The sequence below is a fragment of the Adiantum capillus-veneris genome, chromosome 2 (genome assembly GCF_014529385.1).
Source record: "Adiantum capillus-veneris isolate H3 chromosome 2, ASM1452938v2, whole genome shotgun sequence".
Taxonomy (NCBI): domain Eukaryota; kingdom Viridiplantae; phylum Streptophyta; class Polypodiopsida; order Polypodiales; family Pteridaceae; genus Adiantum; species Adiantum capillus-veneris.
Window position 1 is genome coordinate 83,813,516 of NC_140932.1, and position 12,253 is coordinate 83,825,768.

At 43.8% G+C, this 12,253-nt stretch overlaps 1 protein-coding gene across 1 annotated transcript in view; it reads left to right on the forward strand.

Moving 5' to 3' along the window:
* LOC147463092 (uncharacterized) overlaps nt 1-11,882 on the forward strand; it is a 64,607-nt gene extending 52,725 nt beyond the window's left edge. The window contains exons 6-9 of the mRNA XM_086487281.1: nt 2,987-3,103; nt 11,141-11,233; nt 11,368-11,398; nt 11,488-11,882. Of these exons, the coding sequence (XP_086343407.1) occupies nt 2,987-3,103; nt 11,141-11,233; nt 11,368-11,398; nt 11,488-11,684 (438 nt within the window). The 3' untranslated portion in view covers nt 11,685-11,882. The remainder of the gene's footprint in view (nt 1-2,986; nt 3,104-11,140; nt 11,234-11,367; nt 11,399-11,487) is intronic.
* The last annotated feature ends 371 nt before the right edge of the window (nt 11,883-12,253 follow it).

The window sequence follows — 12,253 nt, forward strand, 5'->3', positions numbered from 1 at the left end:
AACCTGCAAACCCTAATTTCTGCCAGAAACCCTAACCCTAACCCTAAGGGAGCAGACAAATTCCGAAAATTGTGCTAACATGATGACGTGGTAGGCTATACGGATTTCCGCGTTTTGCGTTGGTTGATGACGTGGCAAGCTGTACGGATTTCCGTAAATTGCGCTGGCAGCTTTTTGGCTTTGCTTTTGAACCAGAAGCTTTTGAGTTTTAAAGGCTTTTTACTATAATTGCTTTTCAAGCCAAGGGCCTTTACATATGAGGCTAGAGCTCATTCTCTGGCATGCTTCCTGGAGAAGGTGCAGAGTCTGGAGTACCGGCTTGTACTTTGATGATGCAATATAAAGAAATACCGAAAGGGGCGCCAAGGTTTGGGGCCAATACTCTCTAGGGTGGAATTCCGCCACTTCGTGTCGCGTGTCGTCTCTCTCTTTCAGTTCAGTTGTTATTGAAGTGCTAAAAGTTTGTTCAGTCTGTTCTTTTCTATTGGCACGTGGTGCCCGCCTTGTGACAGTGGTATCAGAGCATCAGGCGTGTGCTTTTCTGAAAGCATACCGGTCCCACAAAAGAGCAGCAAGGAGAAGCTAACTCCTTGATCAAAACAGTCGATAGGAGCAGCTAACTCCTTGATCAAAAGAGCAGCAAGGAGAAGCTAACTCCTTAATAAGAAGAGCAAACTGATTGTCCCTCGGAATGACCCTCGGAAATTTTTGAGCTAACTTGAGTTGTTTTGCAGGTATGCTGTAATTGCGGACGATTACTCTCTTTCAAGAAGGGGAGATGTAACAAACCGCTGACATGTCAAAGCCTAAAGAATGGAGTCAACGTACAGATGTGGCCGAGGGGCCTAAACCCTAACTGCTGAAACCCTAATGCTGGAAACCCTAACCCTAAAACCTGCAAACCCTAATTTTTGTTAGAAACCCTAACCCTAACTCTAACCCTAAGGCAACAGACAAATTCCGAAAATTGCGCTAACATGATGACGTGGCAAGGTGTACGGATTTTCGCGTTTTGCATTGGCTGATGACGTGGCAGGCTGTACGGATTTCCGTAAATTGCGCTGGCAGCTTTTTGGCTTTGCTTTTGAACCAGAAGCTTTTGAGTTTTAAAGGCTTTTTACTATAACTGCTTTTCAAGCCAAGGGCCTTTAAATATGAGGCTAGGGCTCATTCTCTGGCATGCTTCCTGGAGAAGGTGTAGAGTTTGGAGTACTGGCTTGTACTTTGATGATGCAATATAAAGAAATACTGAAAGGGGCACCAATGTTTGGGGCCAATACTCTCTGGGGTGGAATTCCGCCACTCCGTGTCGCGTGTCGTCTCTCTCTTTCAGTTCAGTTGTTATTGAAGTGCTAAAAGTCTGTTCAGTCTGTTCTTTTCTATTGGCACGTGGTGCCCGCCTTGTGACAGTGTGGAGGAAGGATTCCTGTGCACAGGTCTTGGAGACCATTATAGATCCCCCCTACTGTTCCCCTACAGGGCTAGAGAAGGGGGACTGTCCTCTGAGTTGTGCATATACTGACGTACTCGGGGGAAAGTAGCAAATGGCAATGTAAAGATATCTGTCAGTCTCTGCTCTCAATCTCGCCCACATGTACCTAGCTTGTACATCCCTACGAGCTGTATGTATCGATGGCTGCAACTCCTTCCTGAATAACACTGCCACTCCTCTTGAGCCCCGCCCTCTGTGCTCTGATCGTCTCCTGTCTACAAAGTGTCTCCCATCTGTATCCACTAATGTGAGGCATAGATTGCCCAGGGGCCTGATGTGTCTCAGAGTAGAAGATGATGTCTCTCCCGGTAAAACTCTCCTCAAAAGCACCACATCCAGACGTATAGATACATTACAATTCCAGGTAGCAACTTTGAGTGTGGTCCCATAGGCCTCACACCGTCATGTGGAGCGTGGCTCCAATATCACCACTCTTCCATCTCGGCAGAAAGCAATCTTACCTTTCTCCCTTGCCGCTCTAATCTCTGGCATTACTTCCTGCATATGGGCCAGATGTGAGAGGGTAAGGTCATCCCCGAGAAAAATGCCCGTCTTCTTAAGAGTTGGTCTCTTCTTCAAAAAGTCCTTCTTCGCTTCCATGGAGGGAAAACGAAGGATGAGTGCCCTTTCTTTCGAGGTTTCCCCCTTGCTCCCATTTTTCTTGTTACCCACTCTCCAAGCTCGAGTGCATTGGCTCATGAACCCCCATCAAAGCCATGAGTTCTTTTACCTCTTTGTTTGCATTATCTTTGTCTTTAAGGCCGCAAATTCTCACATGTAGAGAGCGTACACGTCTTCTTTGCTCCTCTTCTAATGTCAGGTTGATAAGGGTGGGTGTGGATGTTGTTTCCTTGCTTTTCCCTTTCTTGGCAACCTCAATCCATTTCTCAACCTCATCTGCTTTCTGTTGAGTTTTTGTAATAACGTCCACCCAAGAAGTCGTCATTTCTTTATGCTGCTCTTCCCCCTCTTTGATGGCTCGCACTTGCTCTTTGATTGTGTTTAGTTCTTCTATCACAGAGGGTTGCAATTCTCCCTCTTCAAGCGTGTTTCGTGAGCGTGTCTCAGCGAGCTCCTTCTTGAGTGATGCAATCTCTTTGTCTTGGGCCGTCATCCGATCTCGCATTGCCGTGATCTTGCTTTGTTGGGCCGAAACGCATCCTTGAGCATTTTTATTGTCCCTAATAGGTGGCGCTTGATCTTGTTAATGGTTGAGAGAGAGAGAGAGAGAGAGAGAGAGAGAGAGAGAGAGAGAGAGAAATGAAATGAAATGAAATGTTATATTAACGTCTTCAAAAGGCCAAAGTGACCTATGAGACCAGAAAGTTACAATGTGGTGGATCTAATACAAAATCAGAGTAACAAGATGACAAAATGACAAAATAACAAAATAAAATACTATGGAATCCTAGAGTGCTGAGTGTGGACTAAGCCGCTAAAACAGCTAGAGAGAGAGAGAGAGAGAGAGAGAGCTTGCAATCTTTTATCTTGCAGATTGTCCTATTGCTTCGGCTAGTACCTCTCCTACCATTCAACATTTTGAATTACCTTCTTTCAGTTACTCCAATCAGTCTTGGAGCCTACATGATGGCATCGTGGATAGGCATGATGGTGAGTCCAAATCTTCATATATGTGTTGAGAAGAGTCTATAGGTATTTTGATCATTGCTATTGCTAGAAAAGTTTATTAAGTCTTTAAGGAAGCATGAATCTGGTAAATTGCATGTTGTATTATGCTTGTGGTAACAATTGCTTAACGGATTGAAGTCTAATGATCATGAGAGCAAGTACCTGCATACATGAACTTGCTTTGATTCCTCCAATGCCCCCCCCCCCCCCCCCGACCCCGGGGCACACTGGGCCATCAAGCATGATGGAATAAATCTATAAGGAAGCTTGAATTTGGTAAATAGCATGTTGTATTGCACTTGTGGTAACAAGTGTTGAACCCAAATGAATTCTAATGTTCTTGATAGCAAGTATGTAAACAACATGGCCTTCGTTCCTTCAATTCCTGGCCTCTTCTGAGCATTAAGTGATTAACAATCTCCCCTTGAAGCTCCTCTCTTTGAAAGGATACCGATGTCTCCTGGTAGGTTTTCCTCGAGCTATCTTCTTGACATGCAAGGAGTCGTTTTGGCAGTGCTCAATGAATACCCAAAGTTATGATATCTATCAACCTTTGATTAACAACCGCTCCTTCAAGCTCCTAATACTGCACTGACTGCAATTGATAACACAGACCACTTATGATTGATAGCCCAAACTACAGTTACAAGTAGATTGATCAGAGACCGAGTAGATGCAAGCTCATGTAAGGCATTAACCATTGATATTAAACAGCAGGGGTGAATTTAGATGTACAGCTTAACATAATGGGGGGAATATTCTGTCAAAGACTCAAGTACATGCAAGTACCATTTGCTCAAATCATCTTGCCTATCATTTATGGCTCTGACACGCAAAGGTGACACTTGAGAAACTCTCCTGTTACTTGGATAAAAACTCTGTTGTCTTCATGCCATCGTTCTTCTTTTTCCTTGCCTCACTTATATCCCCCCCCCCCCCCCCCGCCTCTCTCCCAATCCCCGCAAAAAAAAAAAAACCAAATTCCCTCACCTGCCATTCAAGCGGATTGTTACCCTGCACATTCCTCAAAACCAAAATGTTTTTTGTTTCTGATAATGCACCATTCTTGTTTGACATGTGTGTTCTGCTACTTCAAGTAAAACATGAATATACTCCGGTAATTCGGAACATTTCCAGCTTCATGATTCTTCACGTAATTCATCCCGTCCTAGTCTCTATTAGTCGAAATTGATGCACAGCCATCATCTACCTGTGCATAGCATATAGGATTTTGGGTCCCCTTTTGGTCGTTTCAGGGGATTTTTTGGGTGTGAGATGCACCTCTTAGTGAGAGGACGTCCCACATGGGCTCATATTTTGAGGCAGAGAGAGTTGCTCCTCTTCAAGCTATCCAGTCCTAGTTATAGGATTTCACCACTGCTTGTTTAATTACCTTCGTTTAGATCATCTTAAGGTCAGCCATGGAGTCCTCCTTGGGGCTGATCGTCTATCAGCATAGCATCCCATCTTTGCTCTCCACATGGTTTCCTGGCCCACATCTGTGGTTTCAATGGTGCAGCCCTAGCTATTTCTTTCCCTCTTTACAACACTTTGAGCTGTCTTTTCAAGAGCCTTTGGCTTGTAGGTTGTGCAGCACATAGGCTGATGTGCATGGTCATAGGATAACCCTCTTCATCCTTGGGGTTCCGTGCTAGTGGTGGATAGTCTGTGTTAAAGAATTTGGGAAAAATTGCGACCACCGCTCACATAGATTGGATTGAATTGAAATGTTATACTAACTTCTTCTAAAGGCCAAAATGACCTATGAGACCAAAGACTCAAGAGTTACATCATGGTGAATCTGATACAAGGTGTGGATAAAACGAAAGAAACTAACTATACAGAAACACTACTAAGGTGGGTATCAAGAGCCTGAGGGGTACACCTATGAAAGGTGGGTGTGTATCTCAGAGCTAAGATAAAGAATGGTGGATATGTGTGTGTTACGATCCGGAGATGGCTCGCATCTTTTGGTGCATGATCGTGTTAATATCCTCTATGGTGAGACTTGAGAGTCTGCACAGGGCGTTTCCCATGTCTTGCCAATATAAATCTGATTTTGTGCTGCAAACTCCTCCCGTGATGGGAGTAAAACCTAGAGGTAGAAGAATATCTCCCAACTTACTGAAGATGGCCGAGGGGTCTAAAAGCCTCAAGTAAAGACCAGAGGGGTTGGGATTAAAAATCCAAACCCTGTCAACTTGTAGATCTCAGCCAAGGGCCTAACCCTAAAAGATAAAACACAAACCTAATTTTGTGTGGAGCATGCTGATGTGGCACCTGCCCACGTATTGTGGAACTGACTGATGACGTTGCAACGCTGTAAGGACAACCTTCTGAGCGCATGCTTTTGGACCTTAAGCTTTTAGAACTATTGCTTTTCGTGTAACTGCTTTTGGATAGACCAAGGGCCTTGAAATGGGTTGTGTGGGCTCTCTCTCTCTCTCTCTCTCTCTCTCTCTCTCTCTCTCTCTCTCTCTCTCTCTCTCTCTCTCTCTCTCTCTCTGGCATTCTACCGTGTGGAGAAGCAAAGTAGAAGTCCCAGAGCTTGTACCTTGTGGAAGCAATATAAAGAAATACCGAAAGTGTCAAAGGTGGTAGTGGAAGATGCATTGAAGACAAGATCTAGCTCGTGATCCGGTGGACACCTCCACTCCGATCTAGAATACCTACAATTCCACGTACATGAGCAAGCCACTTGTGGAGGAGAGAGATCTCTGAGGTAGAAAGAGATGACATCTGAGAATGAAGGAGATTTTTCAAGCATGTCAATTGCCATTCATACTTTCCCACTTAGGGATTGTCACGCGCGCACTGTAATTGCGCCACGTGGACAAGCTTCTGCTACAGTCTAGTGTTCATCTTAGTTTAGCTTAGGACCTAGCGTAGCACTTTGTGAGCCTCTAACAGGAGGTCCATGCCCATGCAGGTCATAGTCATCATTGCATACCCTCTCTTGCACAGTACAACCATTTCAGCATGTAGGCATAGGGACGGTCCCTTAAATCATTTTATTAATAAGTGACCTTTTAGCCATTTTCATCAAGGTCGTGGGGCTGACTTTATGACTGCTCGACCCATCATTTATGGAGTATATATGTGACCTTGGCTTCTCTCCTAAGGGGGGAAGAAGTAGTAACCACAATATCAAGTACCCTCAGCTGTACCCACAGTAGCACTCACAACACCAGCGTTTTCAAGCCTCCACTATCATGTGCACACTGCACTTGCGCGACGTCAACAAGCTTTTGCTACAGTCTAGCGTCAATCTTAGCTTAGGACCTAGCTTGGCACCCTTGTGAGCCTCTAGCAAGACTTGCATGTCCAGGTAGGTCACAATTGCATACTCTCTCTTGCACAATATGTCCCGAGGACGTGGCAATTGCTAACTTGAGTTGTTGGTTTCTTTTCGATGATTTTTGTTTAATTTTTGGGACCCTCTTTTTGAAGTTGCAAATGGTTGGACATTGTATGGTCAGTGTGAAACGGTAGTTTCACCCGCAGACGGGAAGTTGGTCGGCACTGGAATTCCTATAGTAAGAGGATGTATAGGCTCGGTTCAAGATCATGTAGGTCCTCCCGTCGCACTTAGCAAGTTGGTGGATACTAGGAAGTAAACTCAATAAAGGCACAAGGTCAAGGTGGGGTCACGAAAAGAAAGTACCCGACAGTTGGGCCACATTGCATTTTTGGATGCGGTTCCAATGGGGATAGATGGTCAGAAGACAAGTGGGAGCCCAACGGAAGCATCTCCTAAAAATTAGGGAACTGCTATTTTGGGCCATGAAATCTGTTCGCGTCATTACCTCCGAAATGACAAGGGGAACATTTTAGAACTCTGCTGCAAAGTCAACTGGGCAACCAGGCAGGAGATTTTTAAGCGGGGAGCCCAAAATGAGAAAAGGTGGCGCGTTCTAGTGCAGTTTCCTCATGCAGAAACTTGGGCACTCGATTTCTTGTTGAGAGGGAGCTCATTTGAAGTCTGCCACATGTTAAGAGCTATTGATTGCAAGCTTTCCTTCTCATGTACAGTGTGGTGCAAGAAGTCATGCCGTGCACACCTCACACTGCTCTCTCTCTTCCCTACGTACAGTAATGTGATGCCCCACAGGAGGGCTCTTCATTTGACTCATGTATAGCTGTGTGGTTACATGCGTTTTTGCTGAGGCAAGAGCCTCTCTGAGCAGGAACAAGAGTAGCTAACTGCTGCTCCAAAGGCAGGCACCGGTGAGGGTGATAACCTCACCGTACAGGTGTGATTTCAGCGCTGGTTATGCGCTGTATTTTGACTGTTTTCCAGCCATACGGACGCCTGAACCATTGGGAATAGTGCCCCACTACTAGAGGGCAGTTCAGGGACTGTTTAGGGCTGAAAATAGGGCAAAAACCAGTAAATACAGCGTGCTGAATTTAATGTTTTTGTGCAGGAATCAGAGGGTTTATGTCAGTGGAAGCGAGTTCCAGCAGGGGAAAGTTTTGGGGTTGTTATGTTGCTGAAATTTTGCCAGAACAGGTGGTATCTAGTTGGATACAGTTAAAGGATTCCAAGGACTCTTCTTTGTTATTTACGCTCCTAAAGAATAAAGAAATACCGAAAGGGGCGCCAATTTTGGGGCCTACAAGTTGTCGGCGACTGCTCAGAGCATTCTAGCCTCCGAGCCGTGTGTCTGCTTAAGTGTTAATTCCCATCGCAGGTTACCTTGCTAAGGTGCTTTGTGTGTGTGTCTAAAGTAAAGAATTTCGGGTGAAAACCTACGTCTACCGCCCTACGGGCCAGTTTCATGGTTCCGTTGCCAGGACAAAATCACTTTTTCTTCAAGAAGTGAGCCTCTGTTGGTTTGGTGAAGACACAGTATAGAAACGTGGGATTACACTATGGCAGACAAAGGGAAGGGCATTATGGAAGAGGGTTCCTCTTCACAGGACAGACAATAAATTCTGCATGTTCCTACATAATCTTTTCAGCATTCGCTTTGCCAAAAAGTGGTCAAATCAGGGCTGATTTTCTGCTGCGTTTTTAGGGTTTGCAAGTATGAACCAAGATGTCTACTAGATCTCTTGCGGGAGTGATGTGGGTCTATCAGGTGGCACGTTGCTCTCGGATTCTTTGACGCATTGGTAAATCATCTTAAAATTTGAGCTTACTTGGGCACATGTAAAAGTTAAGGGATAGGTTGCAAAATGCTATTTGGTGAAGCTCAAGAACTCCACCTATGGATTGAAAGTGGATGGAAGAGCATGAACTGTCAGAGTCACCAAATTGCAGCTTTACCTCGAGGCCTTTGGGTTATAGCTTACGTATGCCCCAACCCAAGGTCTGCCAAGGAGAGGTAATGGTAGAACTAGCACATCAAATGTACCGATGGATTCAGTGCAATAGCAGTGTACATTGTTTGACAAAAGTATGAAGGTCTCATTAAGTCATCTGTACACATGTTTTGACAGCTTTCTTGCGGATAAATGCGAGATAAAAGGATGCTTACCACACTAAATCATCTATGGCATGTATATATGGCACGTAGTCGAGGGCGGTATGTCACGAGGACGTGGCAATTGCTAACTTGAGTTGTTGGTTTCTTTCCGATGATTTTTGTTTAATTTTTGGGACCCTCTTTTTGAAGTTTTAAATGGCTGGATATTGTATGGCTAGTGTGAAACGGTAGTTTCACCCGCAGACGGGAAGTTGGTTGGCACTGGAATTCGTATAGTAAGAGGATGTCTAGGCTCAGTTCAAGATCATGTAGGTCCCCCCGTCGCACTTAGCAAGTTGGTGGATACTAGGAAGTGAACTCAATAAAGGCACAAAGTCAAGGTGGGGTCACCAAAAGAAAGTACCCGACAGTTGGGCCACATTGCATTTTTGGATGCGGTCCCAATGGGAATAGATGGTCAAAAGACCAGTGGGAGCCCAACGGAAGCATCTCCTAAAACTTAGGGAACTTCTATTTTGGGCCATGAAATCTGTTCGCGTCATTATCTCCGGTCTCCTAGGTCATGATGGGACCGACTTGCTGAGTTTTGTGTAGTCATCCTTTATTTCTTCTGCTAGTTTGTTCTTCATACTCTCCAATCTTTCCTTATCTTTAACCACTCATATGACTTTGTTCACAACCTAGATGAGTTTACCTTTAACACTTGGTCATTCAATGCTTGTAGTGTCTGTGGCAATCGTCCTGGTAATCTGTTGCTTGGTGTTCATGACTTCACTGGGCTTGCAATTCGAGAATTTGCTTGTCTTTCTTGCTTCATGGCTTCCATGCCGATTGCAATTTCTTCAGCTCTAGGAGTAGATAGGATTTCTGTGTGACATAAAAACCTTGAAACCTCGGAACTTGTGGAACATTTTCAGTGAAACGCAAAGCATTCCCAAAAAAATAAGTCAAGGTTTCCTTTTTTCAACACATACTTTTAGTGCATCGTTTATTTTGTCATCACGCGTGTGTGATTACTCTTTGGCAATACAACAAAATTTTAATTCCGAATTTCTGCTATGCTTCTGCTGTCTTTGTCTGTATGTGCGCCCCCCCCCCCCCCCCCCCCCCCCCCCCCCCCCCCCCAACCCAAACCCACAAGCGAACGCGCGCTCACACACAGACAACAGGTTTTATCTCCTATGTTATTTTGTTTCTTAATTAAGCTTTGCTTAAGTTAATACTTCAATTGTGAACAAATTGGCATGTCTATGAATGATAAATTCAAATTGCACTATACTATGTAAAAATACATTTCTAGATTTGTAGTTATGTACGCATTTGTATGTGTACATAGTTCTGTATGTGTGTATACATACGTGCAAACACACACATGTAGATGTGCGATACGAATATAGATATAAAATACCTATATCTACATATGTATTACAAAATAAAAATGAAACCTATGTTTAATGAAACATTTCAAAACCTCAAAACCCCCCACGAAACATTTGATGCCACACTGCGAGTCCCATGGAGATTACTTGGTATGGGGGTAGGGGATCGATGGATTATGTGAAGTCGGGCAAAGCAAAGGTCTTCTTCCCTGTCATTCTGCTGCTGGAGGGGTTTGAGGAGGGTGTTGCCATTTATTCCGATGGAGGCCCCGTCTAGGGGAACTATATGTAAGGGTTACAAGCCCCAAGGCTTAAGAGCCGTAAGGTGCTGCTGCTGTCAAGCTGAGAAAAGGGGAGCGAGCAGAGAAGAGGAGGAAAAACGCAGGCTCTGTGAAGGCGGTGTGCGAGGTGCCCCTAACAAGCTGCCCCTCCGCTCAGGCTGACCTCCTGCATATGAAAATCAATGCGCAGTTGTGGGTATCGTGCGAACATAGCCGGAACCTTACAAATGAGCTTGTAGGAACTTTACTCGCGGTGAATCTAAGGCTGTCTGGTCCTTCGTGAATAGTAGAGATAGTCTTGTGCTTTGGTACCACTATAATCGGCCAACACCACCTGCCAGGCGATACAAGAAGATAGTAATTCTACCTTGTCTCACTAGCTCACATATCCATTAGAATGCAATTTCCACTTGCTCCCTTTTGATGTCTAATCTGGGATCCTAGAAAAGACACGTGCATACGGATATTTACTAGCCTTAAAGAGCTTTTTGAAGTAGATGGGTTCCTTAAGCGTGCCAAAATAAAGCATATGGAAAGGAAATGTTTTAGTGCTTAGATCGTTTCGTTGGAAACAAGTCAATGAGTTTTTATTGGGAGTGCTTGTAGTTGTTACAAGCATTGTGCCATTGTTTAGATAACATGAGTCTTGGGGGGCGGGCGGTAATAATGTAAAGTCAATGGACAGGCAGTTATGGCACTTTTAAATGAGACCGGGTGTGTATCGGTTTTGCTAAAGCAAGGTATTATGATTTGTAATGTGCAGCTGTTGCAAAATCTCATGGTAATTGATGTTTTGATAATTAACATTTTAGTCGGAAGGTTCAAGAACACGCACAAGTCCCTTGCCATCAAATTCAGGCTGTTTTGGATTAAGTTGTTTCATTGATTTCTGTAAATGCTCCTTTAACCGTTTGTGACTTTCTGTAGCCCGTCACCGGAGTTCTTGTTTATGTTGGAACCACCATCAAGGATCTTTCTGATATAAGTCACCACTGGGGCCATTTCACAACATTTGAATGGGTAAAGTCAAAATGTTTGTGATGCCTTAATTCTGTATTGTTAGCCATATTGGTGATGACAGATTCCATTTTGTAAATGAACATTCAATTTATAAATTTGTTCTATTTTCTTATAAATGCATGTTGATGGAGCAGATTCTGTTGGTGCTGGGATTGGCGGTTTCTGGTCAGTAACCAACACATCGACTTTTCAGAAATCGTTGCATGTGGATTTTAGTAATGAGCAGTTATTAATGTACCTTGGTGCTTTTGCAGTGGTGTTGATAGCTCTTTTGTCCAGAATAGCTAGAAGGTCACTCAACAAAGCAATCCTTGAAATTGAAGGAGAGAAAACAAGTCTGAAGCCATCTGAAGCTGAAGCTGTTTCAGAGCTTTGTCAGCCTTTGATTGTTCGTGTAGATCCCGGAGATAGCAAGGACAGCAAAAATGTCCAACACCCTTTATTGAATTGATTCATACCCCTTCATCAGGGTTTCTACGTTTCAAAAGATGTATATAACATAGTCCACCCTGTACATGTTTACAAGAGCTCGGATGGATCTCCGAAACTGGAGATGATAAGAGGAAATGCTTTATGTTCTCTTTTTTGCGTCACTGTTATACCTTCTTTGCTGGCTTCTATTTATAAAAATACAAGCATGTCTGTGTCATCTAAGAGGTGGAGTATGCTGAAAATCAGAAATTCTCGTAGTGACTGAAGCAGCTGAATGGAGCTCATGCTATGCCTCCTGAAAGAAATGTTGAAGTCATTTATTAGTCTTACCGGGGATTTCAAATTCACGCTCATATCCAAACGCATTTTAGGGGAAGTTAAGTCCCTTTTTGGAACTATAATTTCCACCTACACTGGCCCTAGATGAGTGACTGTCTTGGGGCTCTCATTCAGGTCAGTGATGAGACTTGAGCACATAGCCTTTTCTTCTGAAAGCCAATTATTAAGATTATTAAATGAATAAATATATAATATTGATTAAACTTTTTGGTGATACTTGTAATTCTGATCTCGCTCTCTGTGATTCAG